Source organism: Melanostigma gelatinosum (genome assembly GCF_949748355.1).
Source record: "Melanostigma gelatinosum genome assembly, chromosome: 6".
Classification (NCBI taxonomy): Eukaryota; Metazoa; Chordata; class Actinopteri; order Perciformes; family Zoarcidae; genus Melanostigma; species Melanostigma gelatinosum.
The window spans coordinates 16,017,373-16,037,343 of record NC_136639.1 but is presented as its reverse complement, the minus strand read 5'-3'; the positions used below and the strand labels follow the sequence as shown (position 1 = coordinate 16,037,343).

At 44.2% G+C, this 19,971-nt stretch overlaps 2 protein-coding genes across 3 annotated transcripts; one reads left to right on the top strand and one right to left on the bottom strand.

The window, feature by feature from the left end:
- The first annotated feature begins 164 nt into the window (after positions 1-164).
- On the top strand, positions 165-14,561 carry pole (polymerase (DNA directed), epsilon). 2 transcript variants are annotated; one of them, XM_079270204.1, is made up of 48 exons: positions 165-358; positions 482-617; positions 708-788; positions 877-921; positions 1,004-1,096; positions 1,202-1,356; positions 1,454-1,598; positions 1,681-1,761; positions 1,853-1,960; positions 2,037-2,147; positions 2,705-2,790; positions 2,881-3,000; positions 3,124-3,256; positions 3,346-3,459; positions 3,553-3,765; positions 3,856-3,963; positions 4,040-4,168; positions 4,254-4,356; positions 4,473-4,619; positions 4,727-4,872; positions 5,097-5,245; positions 5,394-5,486; positions 5,834-6,136; positions 6,262-6,457; positions 6,632-6,846; positions 7,116-7,218; positions 7,313-7,393; positions 7,481-7,603; positions 7,779-7,988; positions 8,119-8,328; positions 8,425-8,568; positions 8,667-8,807; positions 8,915-9,068; positions 9,260-9,366; positions 9,587-9,763; positions 9,884-10,107; positions 10,254-10,474; positions 10,602-10,806; positions 10,942-11,115; positions 11,393-11,518; positions 12,078-12,210; positions 12,304-12,511; positions 12,596-12,727; positions 12,910-13,103; positions 13,206-13,406; positions 13,499-13,624; positions 13,991-14,080; positions 14,197-14,561. In XM_079270204.1, exons 1-48 carry the CDS (start codon positions 291-293, stop codon positions 14,317-14,319), a joined length of 6,885 nt encoding a protein of 2,294 aa, XP_079126330.1. In that variant the 5' UTR covers positions 165-290; the 3' UTR covers positions 14,320-14,561. The 2 variants fall into 2 exon arrangements, with proteins under 2 accessions (XP_079126330.1, XP_079126329.1); XM_079270203.1 differs by having other exon boundaries at positions 8,116-8,328.
- A 1,486-nt stretch (positions 14,562-16,047) lies between these two features.
- p2rx2 (purinergic receptor P2X, ligand-gated ion channel, 2) lies at positions 16,048-19,959 on the bottom strand (the record flags this gene model as incomplete). Its single annotated transcript, XM_079271143.1, has 12 exons — positions 16,048-16,146; positions 16,544-16,621; positions 16,724-16,789; positions 16,865-16,955; positions 17,073-17,203; positions 17,354-17,507; positions 17,603-17,683; positions 18,679-18,775; positions 18,867-18,942; positions 19,031-19,102; positions 19,233-19,368; positions 19,793-19,959. 12 exons carry the CDS (start codon positions 19,957-19,959, stop codon positions 16,048-16,050), a joined length of 1,248 nt encoding a protein of 415 aa, XP_079127269.1.
- Positions 19,960-19,971: the final 12 nt, after the last annotated feature.

The following is a 19,971-nucleotide window of genomic DNA, read 5'->3' as shown; positions in this document are numbered from 1 at the left end:
CTTTTACGTTACCACTCAAAGCGGTGCTGATTTTTCTGTCTGAGTGACTCATCTGTCTCATGAACGATCTTTGATATTATTCTCTGCGCTCCTCTCGCGGCAACTGCACGAACGCGCCAAAATAAGAAAACACAAGCAGCGTCAGTGACAGCGACAGAGAAAAGCGGAGGTCAAACCGTCGAAATAACTTCTAAAACGTTTCAAATGCAGCTTTGCTGACAGGTTTGAACAAATCGAGTGGGAGTTTGGTTTATATCGCCGTGTGGCAGCCGGCAGACCGAAGATAGAAGATGGTTCTACAAAACAGTGGACGGTACAAAGCGGAGCGAGGACAAAGTGGAGGGGACCAGGAGAACCAGTGAGTTAATCCATGCTTCCTCTGAAAGTAGTCTAGACGGACACAATATACTCTAAGTGGTATTTAGTATGTGACATAAGCAACCTGTGGTGTAAAGTAACTGTTTTGTGTGTTTGTAAACAGGGACGATGGATCCGCGATGTCGGCCCTCAAGCGGCTCGAGCGCAGCCAGTTCACCGACGAGATGGATGCACGCTTCGGTTTCGACAGGATGAAGGAGCCGGGGGAGAAAACGGGCTGGCTGATCAACATGCACCCTGTAAGTATACACACACACACACACACACACGGTGTCATGTCTGCCCTGTTGAATGTCTGGTATTAAATGAGACACTTCTCTACTTCTTAGACTGAGATCCTGGACGAGGACAAGCGGATGATCAGTGCTGTGGACTATTATTTCATACAGGACGATGGAAGCAGGTTCAAGGTGTGACATTGTTTTTTTTTAAACATAATCATGAGACATTAAAATGTGCACTTCACAGCCTTCTCCACTGCTCTAACACATCCTGTAGGTGGCCCTCCCATTCAAGCCATATTTCTACATTGCTACTAAAAGGGTAAGACGGTGTTTGTCATTTGGTTCTCATGCCATGTAATCACGTTCAACAACTTGCTCCTTAAAGACGCCTTTACTTCCAGAACTGTGAGAGAGAAGTCATCTCGTACTTTTCGAGAAAGTTTCAAGGAAAGGTGGCGAAGCTTGAAGTTATCTCAAAAGAGGACCTCGACCTGGTGAGAGGTTGTTTTTTTCGTGTATATTATGCAACGGAAAGGAGATTTGAACACAAACGGCCACATTTACCAACATGTTGAACTGTGCTGGCCTGTTCTCCTCAGCCGAACCATCTCGTCGGGCTGAAGAGAAGCTACATCAAGCTGTCATTCAGCACCGTGGACGACCTCATGAAGGTAAAGCGTGAGATCTCCCCGGCAGTACGCAAGAACAGAGAGAGGGAGCAGTCCAACGACTCCTACACCGCAATGTTGTCAAGGTACCACCATTCAGTACCATTCCCATCAGTTACTAATAATAACCTGTTAGTTCCAGTTTAATATTGATCCGCTGACTCCGTTGTTGGTTTTTTGCAGTGCCCTATCGGGGGGCAATGTGGCCTCGGCAGATGAAGCCGGGAGTTCAAAGAGTATCTCAGACCAGTTGGACAACATCGTGGACATGAGGGAGTACGATGTGCCCTATCATGTGCGGTTGTCCATCGACCTCAAGATCCACGTGGTAAAGATTGATTCCCGTCGTCCCGATGTTTTAGAGGATTCACGTGCTGGTTGTTCTGATCTCTGCCGTCTTCATTTCTCAGGCTCACTGGTATAATGTCCGGTACAGAGGCAGCGCTTACCTACCGGAGATCGTCAGGAGAGACGATCTTGTGGAGCGACCAGTATGAGGATTTTGTTCATTACGTTGCAACATGGGATCTGACATTAATTCAGCGACTTCATTAAAGCATTGTTTTGTTTTGTTCTTTTTAGGACCCTGTTGTTATGGCTTTCGACATCGAGACCACCAAGCTTCCACTGAAGTTCCCGGACGCAGAGAGCGATCAGATTATGATGATGTCCTATATGATTGATGGACAGGTGAGTTGTATTTATGATATGGAGTATTCTGTTATTAATGAGTCAGTTTGACTAACTTTGTGTTTGATTTTTAAAGGGGTTTCTAATCACAAACCGAGAGATCGTCTCTGAGAACATCGAGGATTTTGAATTCACTCCCAAGCCTGAATATGAAGGCCCGTTCACCATTTTCAACGAGGATGATGAGGTAGATCTACTGTCTTCAAAGATGAGAATATGTAATTAATAAATAAAAATGCAACACTTTCGTTTTTGTTCCCAATTTTCGCGCGTTAAGTTACACGTGTTAAGACTTTTTCTCGGCACTCAAAAGGCTCATCTTTCACAAATTTTGGTCACAAATTTGTTTTAAACCGTGTTAGTATTTCTTCCTTGCAAATCATAGTTCAGAGTGCCTAATACATAAATTAATTTTTTCAAAATAAAACCTTTTATTGTGAGCCAAGAGCACACATTTGTAATAATGATGCTGTTTAATGCCACGCCCACCAGGTGCGTATATCATCTTGGCAAAGGAGAAGTGCTCACCAACATGGAACTTTTTTTTTTTTTTTTTTTTTACAAATTTGGGAGAAATAAGCATTTTAAGTGAACAGAAAACGTGTCTGAACTTTTATTTTAACTCATGGCAAATGGGAGCCTAACATAAGTGTTGTATTTATATTTTTGTTCAGGTTAATGTAACGCTCTGTGGTTGCGTAATAACTACGGTAATAACATGTGGTGATCTGACTTTGGCCGCAGGCGGCTCTCATTCAGAGGTGGTTTGATCACGTTCAAGAAACCAAGCCAAACATCTTTGTGACCTACAACGGAGACTTCTTTGACTGGTGAGCCGTCATTTGCTGTTTCTGTAAAACTGATTCATATACTCTGACGTTTATCTCTCACCTCGCTCACTCTGTTTCCACTATTTCAAGGCCTTTCATCGAGACCCGGGCTGCCCTCCATGGACTGAACATGCACCGGGAGATCGGTTTCCAGAAGGATAACCAGGGAGAGTACAAGTCCAGTCAGGCCATCCACATGGACTGCTTAAGGTTTGCAGCCCTCTGACACTGTTAAAATGATCTCGGTGTGGTTTACGTAAACATAGGGATTCATTTCAGATCATTTAGTTTTTCTCACATCATCCTTCCAACCTGCTTCTCCTCTTGTGTCAGGTGGGTAAAGAGAGACAGCTATCTGCCGGTGGGAAGTCATAATTTGAAGGCAGCAGCGAAGGCCAAATTAGGCTACGACCCAGTGGAGCTGGACCCGGAGGAGATGTGCCGCATGGCAACTGAAGAGCCACAGGTACACGAATGGACTTCTTACAGCTCGGGAAATAAAGAATTCACTTTATTTATTTTGTTGACTTTGTTTTTTCTCTACTTTTCTGTTAGACTCTAGCTACCTACTCTGTGTCAGATGCCGTGGCCACATATTACTTGTACATGAAATATGTTCACCCCTTCATTTTCGCTCTGTGCACCATCATCCCCATGGAGCCCGATGAGGTTTGTCTTTTGTTCAAAAATAAATACATATATCAAATGCTAAAATCTAAAATAATATCGTGCATTTCTAAATAATCCTGTCTTTTCTTCCAGGTGCTGCGTAAAGGCTCTGGGACTCTGTGTGAAGCTCTGCTCATGGTGCAGGCCTTCCACGCAAACATCGTCTTCCCCAACAAGCAGGAGCAGGTGTTCAACAAAATGACCGACGACGGCCACGTCATGGACTCCGAGACCTACGTGGGCGGCCACGTGGAGGCGCTGGAGTCGGGAGTGTTTCGCAGTGACATCCCCTGCCGTTTCAAGATGGTAGGTCTCAGTTCAACATACAGCCGGTTTCTTCACTCCACTGCTTTCTGCTTGTGCTGAGCGTGACAGTTTGGTCTGGTGCGTTGACAGAACCCGGCTGCATTTGACTTCCTGCTGCAAAGAGTTGAGATGACGATCCGCCATGCCATTGAGGAAGAGGAAAAAATACCGTTTGAGCAAGTCACCAACTTTAATGAGGTATGTTGACTCCAATTTGGACACTGGCGTTTAAATGTTGAAGTTGTTAAATATATATTTATATTTTTTTTCTCAGGTTTGCGAGGAGATTAAAAACAAGCTGACTTCCCTGAAGGAGGTCCCGAACAGGATTGAATGCCCCCTCATCTACCATCTGGACGTTGCGGCGATGTACCCAAATATCATCCTCACCAACCGCCTGCAGGTAAAAGAAAACTCAAAAGCAATATGCACGGGATGAAAAATGTAGAAAAGCATTGAACTCAATACTTCATGTTCTACTTTTACAGCCATCCGCGATGGTTGATGAGGCCACGTGTGCTGCCTGTGACTTTAACAAGCCTGGAGCCACCTGCCAGAGGAGGATGGCCTGGCAATGGAGAGGGGAAATCAGTAAGTTGTTGTTGTTGTTGTGTTTATGGCAAAGAAACCTGCCAACAGCGCTCCTACGGTGTTCATGTGGGGTTGACTACAGTAAAATATATTCACACTGTTCCCTCCGTCTGCAGTGCCAGCCAGCCGCAGTGAGTTCCACCGCATCCAGCAGCAACTGGAGTCTGAGAAGTTCCCGCCGTATTTCCCCAACGGTCCACCGCGGGCCTTCCATGCTCTGAACAGGGAGGAGCAGGCCAAACATGAGAAGAAACGTCTGGCAGGTACTTTCTTTTCCTTTCTTTTCTTTCTTTTTTAGATTTTGGGTATATTAGCATTGTAAAATACTGAACTCCAAACCACAGTACGACCTGTCTTGTCTTTGTCTCAGACTACTGTAGGAGGGCCTATAAGAAGATACACGTCACCAAGCGGGAGGAGCGAGTCACCACCATCTGTCAGAGAGAAAACTCCTTCTACGTCGACACCGTGAGAGCGTTCAGAGATCGCCGGTACGAATTCAAAGGACTTCACAAGGTACGTTTTGGTATTTACAGCAAATGAAAGTACAGTCATCCCCACGTTGTATGCTATTTTCAATTCATTACGGTACATATTTCCATATGTTTGGAATGGGTTTTTTCCTTTCAATTTCTCACAGTTCAGCCGTTAAACACAAACTTGTAATTGCACTCTGTGCTTGAAATTCTTCTTGCCCATTGAAATCGCTTGCTGTAAAGTACTTGCTACCTTTGCTTCAGGTGTGGAAGAAGAAGCTGTCAGCGGCTCAGGACAGCGGAGACGCTGCTGAGATTAAGAGCTGCAAAAACATGGAGATCCTGTACGATTCCCTTCAGATGGCTCACAAATGTATTCTGAACTCTTTCTACGGCTACGTCATGAGGAAAGGGTAGGAGTCACTCAATCCGATCATCAAATATCTCCTTACGTGCACTGTTACGTGCGCTCTTAAGCCTTCGTTGCTCGTGACATCGGGCATCGCTTAACGGCACTCTGCTGCAGACCTGATGTTTGTGCTGCCTTCGTGTCTCCATCAGGGCGCGCTGGTACTCCATGGAGATGGCTGGCATCGTGTGCTACACCGGAGCCAACATCATCACTCAGGCCCGAGAGCTCATCGAACAGATAGGGTGAGTGTCATATCGATAAGGACGTACCGCATCGCAGAAATCCCCTCCTTGGTCAGTGCGAGGTCAGCTCCAACTCAGGAAAGATGGAGCTGGAAGGGATCCACCACCTTGTTTAACAAATGTTTCATCAGCACATTCTTGCCAACATTTGGGCTTTTATCCAGCACCTGCTCTTTTACTTTAGTAGCAGATGTTGTTTATACTGCAGGTCATATTACGGTTGCATGACTGGCTTAGATCATCGAAATGAAAGACTTCGACAAACTTCCTAATACGTGAATTTAAAAACAATACATTTCCATTTTCGCATTCACCACGTTTGTCACTTCTACTGCTCTGCAACTCAGGAGGCCCCTCGAGTTGGACACCGATGGTATCTGGTGTGTCCTGCCCAACACCTTCCCTGAGAACTTTGTGGTGAAAACCAGCAATGAGAAGAAGCCCAAGGTGACCATCTCTTACCCGGGGGCCATGCTGAACATCTTGGTGAAGGAGGGATTCACCAACGATCAGTACCACGAGCTGGTCGACCCCGCGTCCCTCAGTTACAACATCAAGTCGGAGAACAGCATCTTCTTTGAGGTGGACGGACCGTATCTGGCCATGATCCTGCCGGCCTCGAAGGAGGAAGGAAAGAAGCTGAAGAAAAGGTAAAGCACTAGAGGATTGTGTTTTTCTGTGATTAGGTGTAATGTTCCACTGTCCCTGGTTGATTGGTGAATGGGAGAGGTTCATTTTTAAATGTTCTGATTTAAGTCTCCTCTGTTCATTTCAGGTACGCTGTGTTTAATGAGGACGGCTCTCTGGCTGAGTTGAAGGGTTTTGAAGTGAAGAGGAGGGGAGAGCTCCAGCTCATTAAGATTTTTCAGTCTTCGGTGTTTGAGGCTTTCCTCAAAGGAACCACTCTGGAGGAGGTGTACTCCTCCGTGGCCAAAGTGGCCGACTACTGGTTGGACGTTCTGTACAGCAAGGTAAAAAGCTGTGATCAAAATGTATAAAACGGCATTCTAGGCTTACAAGATATTCACATCACGTTTCAGATGCGTTTTGTGTAACTTGGGTCAACCAGGCGTTTAGCAAATATCTGAAAATAATTAGTTGTCTTCTTCACAAAATCTGATTTATTTACTTCGTTGCTTTTCCAGGCTGCCAACATGCCAGATACGGAGCTGTTTGAACTGATTTCAGAGAATCGTTCGATGTCCAGAAGGCTGGAGGACTACGGAGCGCAGAAGTCCACGTCTATCAGCACGGCTAAGAGACTGGCTGAGTTCCTGGGAGACCAAATGGTGAAAGATAAAGGTCTGAGCTGTCGCTACATCATCTCCCGGAAACCTGAGGGTTCGCCTGTCACAGAAAGGTGGGACAGCAGCTCTGAAAATACGCTTTTATTACTCAAACTATTACAGTATTCTCCATCTCTATCTACACTGTAAGTTGTCCAATAAGGGCACAACATGCCAAAACATGTACAAAAACAACTTGGTTAAAAACACACTGTCATAAGAATAGACGTGATCAATTTTCTGATGTTGGCGGGATCAAATGAAATGATGTCAGATGGTAAATGTTTGTGATATTACAAGAAATAAAAGCTTTGGGTTTGATTGATTTGTCTTCCGCCGTCAGAGCCATTCCTCTCGCCATCTTCCAGGCAGAGCCCAGTGTGAAGAAACATTTCCTTCGTAAGTGGTTGAAGCTGCCCAGCCTGCACGACTTGGACATCCGCGCTGTGAGTTTGTAAACAAACATTTTATGCACTTGCTTTTTAGTTTTCTCTGTGAGTTTACTCTGACATTCAAATTTTTGTTTGCGGACCTTTTCAGATTCTTGATTGGAGTTATTACATCGAGCGGTTGGGAAGTGCCATCCAGAAAATCATCACCATCCCTGCAGCTCTTCAACAGGTAAAAATCAAACTCATTTCATTCATCTCACTGTCTGTCCTGGGCTGATGTAAAGATAGGATTTTAGTTGTTTCTGTTCATCATCAGGTGAAGAACCCGGTACCCAGAGTGAGGCACCCTGACTGGCTTCACAAGAAACTCCTGGAGAAAAATGATATCTACAAGCAAAAGAAAATCAGTGAGCTGTTCACCAGTGAGGGCAAGAGACAGGTTTGTTCACCTCACAGCAACATGTTCTGTCAAACTGTCAGCACAGTCCTCGGTCAGAAACTCAATGGATGTTTACCGAGGTGACTTTCCTCTGGTAAGAGGCAGTGTCTCCGGCCACTAGCCCACCTTGCTGCCCCGTTATGCACTGTATTTAGTTTTTTTGCTTTTCTCTCAGGTGGCCCATCAGCCTCTTCAAGCAGGCCAAGCTGCAGACATAGAGGACTTTGGGATGCGAGGCAAACCTCTGCAGCCAGCCATCCTCATCAGCACCAAGCGGAAGCGGGCTTCTCAGGGAGAGGACAGCCAGGTGGAGTCTCAGGATGTCGAGCTCACTCAGTCCTGGAGAGAGATCCTGGGGCCGCCCCCACCTACGGGAAAGACCCGGGTAAGCTAGCGGCAACAAGCACAACGTCTTGCATGTTGTTTCAGATGATTCCTGGTCTTAAGGCAATTTCTAATGCCTTCTGAGTATATTGGACATGACACAAATATTTTGAGACACTTTGTTACAGGAGGAGCGGCTAGTGTGGCTGCGTTACCATAAGAAGAAGTGGGAGCTGCAGCTGAGACAGAGGAAGGAGAGAAAGAAGAGGAGGAGGCTGCTGGATGGGGAAGCTCAGCCCGTAGGGGGAGGAGTGATCAGAGATGGCCCCACCACCGGCCTGGGAAGCTTCCTCCGCAGAACCGCACGCAGCATCCTGGACATGCCGTGGCAAATTGTGCAGGTGAGGCGAAGGTCACCCCATTATCATCCTCGAGTCAGTTTAACAAAGGTCATTATCCAAATAAAATCCTCTAATCTTCTCTCGTGTTCCTCTCAGATTGCAGAGACTAGTCATCCTGGTCTGTACAAGTTGTGGGCTGTGATTGGAAATGACCTCCACTGCATGAAGCTCAACATCACTCGGGTCTTCTATGTCAATCAGAAAGTCCCCAAACAGGAGGAGGGAGCCACATACAAAAAGGTATGCAATACGAAAATGCAGTAAAAAAAATAAATAGATAAATGCATCGACGTTTTTATAAATGTGTTGTCATAAAAAATACATTTTTTCGTCTTCAGGTGAACCGCATGCTGCCTCGCTCCAACATCGTGTACTACCTTTATGAGTACTGTGTACCAGAGGACATGTACCAGCAGCACATCAATGAGATCAACGCTGACCTGTCTGCCCCGGACATTGAAGGAGTCTATGAAACACAGGTACAGTATATAGACCTCCAGGAGGTTTTCATGACCTCTCATGAGGCTTTCTGTGTGCGAGTCCAGCTGGTATGCCATTGTAAACAGAACGCAGCGCTCTCCCTCAGGTCCCGTTGCTGTTTCGTGCACTGGTGCAGCTCGGATGTGTGTGCATGGTCAACAAACATGTTGTGAGGGATCTGGCTGGCAGGGAGGCTGACACTTTTGACCTGGAGCATCTGGAGATGAGGTCTCTGGCCCAGTTCAGCTACCTGGAACCTGGTAAGAGCCGCCTGACACACTGGTCACTTTGAATTGATGTCAGAATGATCTTTATAGGGATTATTGTTGTGACTTTTTTTTCATTTACCATTTAACTAATATTTGGCCTGATATCATGTGATCCTGCTCATGAACTTTGTTATCTGTAACAAGTTTTACATGCCGGTGTTCTGTTTCCTCTGTCCTCTCAGGGAGTGTTCGCCACATTTACCTGTATCATCACAGTCAGGGTCATAAAGCTCTGTTTGGCCTGTTCATCCCCTCTCAGCGCAAAGCCAGCATCTTTGTCCTGGACACAGTAAGAACAACCGGTTTCTTTATTTCTTCTACATCATCGTGTTGGTCTTTTGACTCATATCGAGTGCCGACAAATGCGTGGCGGCTTTCGTGAAAGCTTAATAGTAGATTTCCTATTTAATTTACCAAAGGAGAAATAAGGCGGATATCAATGTCGATGCATCCCTTTCCAGCTGGCAGAGAACAATCCTTAAGGTCGTTCTTTATTCTATCTCCTAAAGGTCAGAAGCAACCAGATGCCCAACCTGACTAACCTCTACACAGCTGAACGCACTGCTCTCCTGGAGAAGACGAGCGAAGAACTCCTGCCTCCAGAGAAACACAACTTTGAGGTCCGAGCTGAAAACGACGCGAAGGCTATTAACCGCGCTCTTCAACGCATACTTCTAAACTACAAGGTAAAACGCACTGGAGCTGTTAAAATACGTAGTTCTCTTCTAATTATTACACACACCGACTACTTGTGTTCATGTGGCTAAATTGGTGATGTATAACCGAGTGTCTGTTGCTGCTGACAGGATGAGCGGCGTGGGCCCACCCTCATCGCCGTGCAGTCAAACTGGGAGTTGCGGCGGTTGTCAGCAGGGATGCCGGTGCTTGAAGAGTTTCCAGTCGTTCCAGTACACGTGGTTGATGAGATCAGCTACAACGTGCTGGACTGGCAACGCCACGGTGCCCGGCGCATGATCCGCCACTACCTCAACCTGGACAGCTGCTTGTCACAGGCTTTCGACATGGCCAGGTACGAACTACACACTGCTAGCTCTGTGGACTTCATCTGCTCTACCAACACCCCGGCATGCTCGCTTTGTTGCTGTGGTCTCTCGTAAAGTCTGTTCTCAGTTTGTAATTTGTGTTGACTTATAATACTCTAACCCTTGCTTTCAGGTATTACCACTTACCTGTGGGGAACTTGCCTCAGGATGTGTCGATCTTCGGCTCGGACTTGTTCCTGGCAAGACATCTACGGAAACACAACCACCTGCTGTGGCTTTCTCCCACAGCCAGGCCCGACCTCGGAGGGAAAGAGGCCGATGACAGTCGCCTGGTCATGGAAAGTGATGACCGGGGCTCTGTGGAGATCAACTCTCAAGGATGCTATTCCACAGGTGCTCACACACCAGGAACACTCTTAATCTGCGTCTAAGAAGATGCAAAAAAATCATAAAGCAACTGCATATTTGATGAAGTGTCTTCCTCTGTCTTTATGGACGATCCTGTTTCTGTTTCTTTCAGTGTGTGTGGAGTTGGACCTGCAGAGCCTGGCAGTTAACACCATCCTCCAATCACAACATGTCAATGACATGGAGGGTGGAGCCAGTCTGGGTGTCAGTTTTGATGTGATCCAGCAGGCCTCGTTGGAGGACATGATGTCAGGGAACCAGGGAGCCAGCGCTCTCGCCAGCTATGATGAGACCGCTCTCTGCTCCAACACCTTCAGGTGTGTAAACATCTGTTGTGTGTGTGTGTGTGTGACTATTTAAACCCACATGTCACATGGTCTAACACCAGTGTGTCACGGAAGCATGTCGTGTTTTTAATCGCCTCAGTGTTTTGCTCTGTGTTTTATGAGCAGGATCTTGAAGAGCATGGTGGTCGGATGGGTCAGAGAGATCACGCAGTACCACAACGTGTACGCAGACAACCAGGTGATGCACTTCTACCGCTGGCTGTGCTCCCCCAGCTCTCTGCTCTATGACCCCGCACTGCACCGCACCTTGCACAATATGATGAAGAAGGTGTTTCTACAGTGAGTGCCACATCGTCCTCTATACTGCAAACAAAAGATATATATATATATATATATGTATATATGTGTTTATTTAGTCATAATGGTAAATCCTTTGTGAAATGCATCAGCCACCTGTTGTATCGGAGAGCGTTTAGCGTCTTTAATGAGGGCAAAGCTATTAATTGACTTTTTAATATTATTGATGTCTGGTTTTGAATGCTGTATGTCCACCTGTTGATATACATAACTGCAACAATGTCATCATTTATTCATCATTCTCTCATTCTGCTGTCAGGTTGGTTTCAGAGTTCAAGCGCCTCGGCTCCACTGTGGTGTACGGAAACTTCAACAGGATCATGTTGTGCACCAAGAAACGCAGGATAGACGACGCCATCGGCTATGTGGAATACATCACCAACAGGTAACGCATGTATCCTCGTCTGCATGTATGGATCTTTGCTTTGTGAAGGAATGTTAATCACCAGATTCATGCAATTATTGTAAAATATTATCATTACTTAATACAAAATGATAAACATATATTTATTCATATCCACATATAGAAATTATAAAAGTGTAAACTAATGTAGCTGTATTGAAAGAGTAGTCCGTATCTGTGTCTTCAGGAGTGTGAAGTTAAAGTCAGACCATTAAAATCAGAAGAAATAAACATAATTACTCATTAGAGCAGTGAGTTGTTAGCCATAGATGGTATTGCGGTCTTCATCATGGAAGTGAATACTGTAATGCAAACCGCCCATTCGACTAATGGAGGGGAAAAGTCAAATTAAATACAAAAAATCTATCAACATTGTAACAGTAAACAAAATATGATTTCGTTATTGCAATGACCAAATCAGCCTTGCTAATGATCATTTCCTGGTTTTAAATGATTGAATGAATATCTCAACACGGTATTTTGTCAAAGAACTGACTTTTCAGTCTCTTATAATATTGTAACCTGGCTGTTTCTCCTCCAGCATCCACTCCAGAGAAATCTTCCACTCTTTGTCCATCTCCTTCTCCCAATGCTGGGAGTTCCTGCTGTGGATGGATCCAGCCAACTACAGCGGGGTGAAGGGCAAACTGCCCTCCAGCATCATGTACGGAGAGGTAATTCAAACTGTAACTTCTCCCTTACAGTATATTTGCACTGATTTAAAGTAGCCGAACGCAAACCCATTCCTCCATGTTTTTGTTTTCCAGGCAGGAGGCAAACAGAAGAAAAAGAGCCGGGGGGAGGGAGAAGAGGAGGGCAGTGAGGATGAAGACGAGGCTGATGCGGACGTTGAGGAAGATGACGGTGATAGAGAGACGGATGAGGTGGAGGAGCTGATCGAGAGCAACTGGAACATCATGCAGTATCTGCCCCAAACTGCCTCCTGCCAGAAATACTTCCTCATGACTGTCTCCGGTAAAAATACAATCTATACTCGATTGATTGATTGTTTTGTGTTTTTCTTTCTGCCAATTCTTACGCACAAACTTTCCCCGCCAGCCTACATTGCAGCGGTCTATCACAGCATGAAAGAGGAGCTGAGGCGGAACGCTCCTGGAGCAACGCCAGTCAAGAGACGTGGCGGCAGCCAGGCTTCCCAGCAGGCCGTGGGGGATTTGAGTGCTCTTCCTGGTAAGGTGCTTTAGTTACTAAATAGTTCCCTTCTTTTTTTAGAAACCCCACATTACACTCATTAGAGTCGCCCCAGACAAGTGTTTGCTACACTTAAGTGTATGAAGGGAAGTTTTCAATTGTATTTCGATGGATTTCCTCTCAGATGGGATGTTTTTTGTTTTTTTAACTCTCCCCCACAGGAATGATCTCCTTCTCCCAGGAATACGTGTCCAACGAGCTCACACAGAACTTCTTCACCATCACTCAAAAAATCCAGAAGAAGGTGACGGGTACCAGGAGTGTCAACCAGGCCTCGGAGATGTTCCCCGTCCTGCCCGGATCCCACCTGCCACTCAACAACCCGGCACTGGAGTTTATCAAATATGTCTGCCAGGTACAGCACCAAGTACTCCAACTTACAAAGCTCTTTTCACGTGTTGCATCAAGTCATTATTTTCCTCTCACCGTGCGGCAATTCCATCGTTGGTCTGTCCAGGTCCTTTCCCTGGATGCCAACATAGTGAACCAGGTGAACAAGCTGAAGAGAGACCTCCTGCGACTGGTGGACGTCGGAGAGTTTTCAGGGGAAGCCCAGTTCTGTGACCCCTGTAGCACCTACGTCCTGCCCGAGGTCATCTGCCACCAATGCAATTTCTGTCGTGACCTCGACCTCTGCAAGGACCCATCTGTGGCTCAAGTGAGAGGCGGAGCTCTGATATGCTGGCATAATGATCAACGCTGTTATGACTTGTGATTCCAGTGAGATGAACTCTTATTTCCTCTCCTCAGGATGGATCGGTTTTGCCTCAGTGGTTCTGCTCCAACTGCCAGGCGCAGTACGAGACGGAGTGTATTGAGATGGCTCTGGTGGAAGCTCTGCAGAAGAAACTGATGAGCTACACGCTGCAGGACCTGGTGAGGGGGAAATGATGATTTTTATACTGAATAGATTGATAACTAGATCAGTTTTGAGGGTATCCGGTTTCCTTTTGCTGTCCTCTCCCCCCATGTTTCCTTTCTGTGTCTCTACTGTTGCTATCAAATAAAGCCAAATGCCACTTTTTTAACTTAAAAATGATATTGAAAGAGAGAATCTCTTCTGTGAATCTCTGTAGTAAAGATTGGGACAGTGAGTAGGTAATCCTATAGGTACCACCAGCATCAAAACATCATTTAAAATGTTGACGGTGAAGAATTCATGAATGGTCAAAATCTGTTTTACAATAACGGAATAATTTAGCTGAAGCTGCCTCACCACTAAAAAGCACTTTGTGATTTTAGGTGTGTACAAAATGTAAAGGAGTGAAGGCAGAAAACATGCCTCTGTACTGCAGATGTGCCGGAGACTTTGGCCTCACGTTCCCAACCAAGGTTCCTACTCGCAAATTCATCGCATCAATTCAATTTGGTGATAAAAGCACGCGATTCTTTCCGTTGAATGTTGTTCTAACAGCTGTTTTTCTTCCCCCCTTCTATTCCAATAAAAGAGCTTCTCTGAGCAGATCTCAGTGTTTCGCAACATAGCGTCCCACTACAGCATGAGCTTCCTGGCGGAGACCATCGACTGGTTGCTTGCTATGAGCCCACAGATCAACCAGAAGGCTCAATGAATGTGACATCCAACGCTCCCTCGGCTGCAACTGTGGCAACCACTTCTCAATCTGGAAACACTATTCGGACACTTTTCATGCACTTGTTCATCTGCCATGACGATGTCTGTTTCTGTGCTCTTTGATGGTGTGTAATCAGGGCGGGTTTAAGGAGAAATATGTGCACTGTAGATATGTTTGAAGTCTTGATTATGCCATAAAATAATTCTATTTTGTCGCTGTTAATAAATATTGTGTTTTAACTGCGAGTCTGAATGATTTCATTGCTCAGTTATCGCACTCTGTGCTGTAGAAATGCTCTGCAGTTCTGCCTCAAAGCAAAAAGCATAAACATCCTGCGTGACTCTGGGGACCTTCATTCATCACCAGTCATAGGTTCTCTGTTTTATGTTTGAGGAGTTATTTAGCCAATCTGAACCTTCAAGTCTTTTTCTGGCAGTTTTAACATTTAAATTCAGCCTGAGCAATTTTCACAGTGATATGAAAAGATCAGGTGCTTTTGGCTGTTTGTGAATTCAGTTTTTACTGTAAAAATGTTGTTCACTGCGAGCTGGTCTGGATCGTGAGCTTAACCCATGCACGTCCTTCACTGTAACCTCGTTGCCCCACAGATGACGTAATGACAAGTAATCACATTTCACACTCTGATCTCCGGCACAAGTAGATTGGCTCTTTAAAGCTTCTCACTGACTATTGCTGTACATGTCTGATGACGGACGAAGGAGCACTTAGGGCCTCTTGACTTACTTCTTTAAATTTTAAATTGTTAATAAAAACTTCTTAGATCAGACAGCCGTTATTGAGCTTAGCTCTGGGATCAATTGAAACAGCCACTATCAGTTTAAGATGGATCATGATATGAATCTGCGGCTTATTACGTGACATAAACAACTTCCAAACTGACATGTGACTGCATTGTGCTGCTCCATCCATCGTGGCAGATATCGATCCATTAGACCTGAGTCTTAAGTCATTTTTCACCACTGACATTTGTATTGCTCTCAGGCATCCAGATGGATTCACTCTTCCCTGCAATCTTGTTAGAGAAACCATTTCACGGAAAATGTCAGTGTGATTGGATTACTGCTCATTGCTCTCCTTGTGTGTCTCCTGGCCGTTTCCTCCTGTATCGATCGTTACGCTGAACACACCAGGTTGAAAGACAAAGGAAATCTGAATGTTATGGTTCTTCAAAAATGCTTTAGTTTGTAATAATGCAGATTCATAAGAGCAGAGGTCAATGTTTCATGATATGGTGTTATCAAATTTCAATAAGAACTTGAGTTGTTAGATGACATTTATTGCACTGAATGTCTACGATACACTGATATAAATGAGCATATTTAGTTTTTCTGATATGAAATGGTTTAGTTTGTATTCATACTTAGAAAATAAGCACATTTTCAAAATAGAGTTACTGCAAGTCATGTCAAGTGAAAGAGAAACAATGAAGTTCATTGTCACACGCGTTGGGGGTCCATCAAGGTTTGAGATGATACATGAGCTGAATCCACTGCACATGCTGAGACTTTGAGACGACCGGCCGTCTGTCAGATGATGCCTCCTCTGTCACTGGTTCTCTGGCAGTTTGTTTCCACTCACAACAGCATGGCGGCCGCTGGCAGCCCATAACTGACACCTGAGGAACCGCTCAGAGTTGCTCGCAGTCAGCTGATGGAGGAGCGTCCGTATTGTTGACCAGGGAGGACTGAGGCGACTGTGACAACATCACAGCGGTACGCCCTCTGACAGGTCTGAATGGTTTGAGCCGAAGCTGTTGATGTAGCTGAGCTCTGTGGGAGTGGGCACCGCAGGCTCCTTGATAATCTGGGGAGGACACATATCCTGCACTTAGTGAGCCAGCATGCAGTTTTACCATTTATTTCTGTGAAAAAGACACATATACAGCACACACAATATGGACAATCTTTCTTGAGAATACTGTTGTTTCTGCATTTCATTCAGGAAATCATTTCAATGTACTTGTGAGGTTGTTTAGATGATGATTACTTTTACTTAAACACAAAAAGTGTTTACTTGTAACTCTACCATGACCATCAACTTGGTAACTAATATACAGTTAATACAAATGTATTCAGAACCAAATGTTGTACTTGAATACATATCGTATATTCATAAAAATGGATTGTTGAGCTCTTCTTTTTAGTCATTATTTAGAGATACAAAACCTTTAATGAACCCATAAATGATGCCTATTTCTTACCTCATCAAATTTTCTGTCACTATAGACTTCATTCTTGTCAATAAAATGCAGCATGATCCAGTCACAGATAATGGTACACTAGAGGGGCGACATGAAAATGGAAAATCAGTTTGTTGTGCAAACAACGACAGCTTTCACTTTAAAGTCTCGAGACAAGAAATGAACGTATTGGTGACTCACAATCCCAATTGAAGTCATAGCAGTCACCGTGCCGATGATGGTTGGGATGGGACTGAATTTACCAGCCTGAAAAATAAATGATGTAGATAACATCATGACAGCCACAGTAAGCTGGAAATAAATGATCGAGTTTCCACTTACATGGCCGTGAACTATGACATCCAGGCGGATGCCGTAGGCCTTGATGAGCGTCCGAGACTCTACCCCATCCTTACTGTAATATTTGGCAAACCTGCACGATTACACATACATTACAAGGGTTAAGGCTGGGGCACTTACCAAAAGCCAAAGTGACAAAAGCAGCTTAACATAATGAACAACATGGTTAGAGTTGTGCGTTGGGGCTCACCTGTAATAGTAACCAGAGTTGGCCTGATCCTTCCGGAGATCAAGACGACGGAAGGAGTATGTGGGTTTACAGTGGGAAGAATCCAGGTCCAGGTTACACTTCCAGTTGATGAAAACCCCAATCACTCCTCCCTGGACAACAACACAGCATATCTTTTCTAAAGCAACACTACATTGTCACAAAGTATGTCATTTTTAACACATACATGCTTAAAATATCATAGAGGCAGTATGCATTGTTTAAAATAAGACATTTGGGCGTGAAAGACAACTTTTACTCACAGTCTTGCAGAGCTCACTGAAATTCTGACTGGCTTGTTCTGCAATGTAGCCCAGGCGGAAGTTTGGACAGTAGGGCTCTTTCTCCTCATTATAATGACACTTATTGAGATATTTGTGCATGTCACGCTTGCTTCGAGCATCTTTGATATTTCCCCTGCCAAAGACAAGAACCGGAGATCTTCTGACTTTCTGCAGCTCTCTGACTTCAGTGTGTGTGTGTGTGTGTGTGTGTGTGTGTGTGTACTCTACCTCAGCACATTAAATCTGGGGAAGTGGATAGAGTTCCTGATGAACACTGTGAAATTGATGGCCGCTTCTAATGCTGGTTCTCTGTTGAAGACACCAAATAATCAGAGTAATCTTGTTTCTTCCACCGTCAGTTGGTTTCAGTTAAATAATCACCACCATTTTGTTCCCAAATGCCCTTGTTGGAGCGTTTTCTGTTGTGTTTGTCTCTTTTGTTTCAACTATTTTGTTGTTGTTGATTTGTTAATTCAGTTTACTACTAACCATGCTAGCTATTAAACCAGCTGAAAGTCATGTTAGCAGCGCATTAGCCTCAGAGCTTTACACTTCACTGTTACTCTTGTGGACGATGTGCATGTCTAACTAGATTGGTTACTGTGTTGTACTTCCAATTGGGGACTAAACATCCATCTTTACTTCTATACTGTCATTTGTGCAAGTGGTTAACAAACTGGCTTGCAAACCCTTAAAAGATAGCTTTATCTGCTTCTGAACTCCTCTCCTATGTTGCATTTCGCAGTCAATTCCACCAAAGAGTGATTTTTTCTTACAAAAATGTTTCATTTGAATTTTTTTAATTAAAGGGCCTTAGAATTTAAAAACATTCAATGATTCACAAGCAAACAAGTGACTAGAAAAGTAATTTTGTGTCGCAGAAATATGCGTCTTCTGATTTCTTATTTTGTTAATCGTCTCTAAACCCCTCAGATGTATCTTGTGGCCCTTTGGGTGAGTCCTGACCCCCAGCTTGTAGCACGTAATCTTTTTTTCTGATTTTGAATCACTTTCATGGAATTTGTTCCAAAATAGTTTTCCACAGTTTCACAACTGTTTCCAGTGATACTTCAAAGGTCAACTGCTGTCTTAAACCTTTATATGATGTGCGTTTAGCCCACAATTGTGCACCTATATGCATAATGATGCAAAATGATTCTCTTGAATAATAAAGTATTGATATAGCTTTGTCCTGTCTTAAGGTTTTACTTATTTTGTTCATGGTTTGAGATATGTTCCTTTGGGGTTTTCAAACCTGGCTTGAACGTTCAAACGTGGGGAAGATTATCTCTCATTTGTCTTACCTGACTGCAGCATACTCCTCAATAGGACACCAGGTTTGGACCTCACAGGTTTTGAAGGTGTGGTTCAAGTACTTAACACATATGCCGGTCCTTATGCCTGTAAGAAAGTGTTTAAAACAGCTGCAAAATGTGGCAAATACAGACCAACAAAGCTTGAACAATGGTTTTGTGAGAAGTAAAAGCAGTACCATGGCCATCAAAGTCAACTTCTCCCTTGACACAGTCAGTGTCTGTCGTACAGTTGGCATTGGTAACTTTGCAATGCTGAAGTGAAATCAGACACATTACAGCATTGTCTGTTCTTGCATCCCAGTAGATGTTTTTGTTTAGAAAGCTTTTGTTAACCTCTCACCTCAGCGCAGGGTCCTTGCCTCTGATCATAGGTAACTTCTCGTCTCAATATTACACTAATCACATCACCACCCTGTGAGGAAAATGCCACAAAAATGCTTTTAGTCAGTCGGGTTTACTCCGCCCTAAAGACGTGATGATGCTGACAGAGTACAGGAGGTGAGACTTCCTTGATTGTATTGCAGCATTTGTTCTGGACTCACCTCTGAGGGTCGAACATACTCCACAGTGTCCAAGATATCATCTCCACGAACTGCTGTGCCTTTCATGAGCGTGTAAACTGAGCTCTCTGGACGAGTTTCACTCTCTTGGTAGGCTTTCTCATTTATGAAGACAAACCTTCAGGAGGATAGAGCAAACAGATGCAACATCACATTTTCACATTGATTTAAATTGGAGGTATCAGATTACCCTGGACCTGTTCAGCCCTCTATGCTGAAGCCAAGAAAAGAAGAAAATCTAACGCACTTTAATCATAACGCTGAAGACATCTAAACTGAGAAATTTGGATTTGGAACAATAACATAATAATCACATCTTCACAAATTCAAAGTCTCCTCAAACGACATGTCTATTAATGGACAGAGAGAGCTAAATTATTTTACCCATCAATTGTATTTCCATCATGATGTTATTTTTTTGTTTCCAGTTAATTGCAAACACAAAAGCATATTACTGACAAAAAAGCAATTTAATATTTCTTCAATCCTTGAATTCATAGATTGTCCCCTTTAGCATGCAAGTACACAAACATGAAGCTTACCAGATGAAATAGGTGATCACAAGAAACTGGACGCTTCTGTATATGACTCCAAGAGTTGTGTTTTTAACCACCAGCACCTTTGGTGTCTCATAGTCCCAGAAACCAAGAAAATACTCCTTTATGAATTCACGTAGCCCCATGAGGAACTTGTGCAATATTTCACACATGCTGGGAAGTCC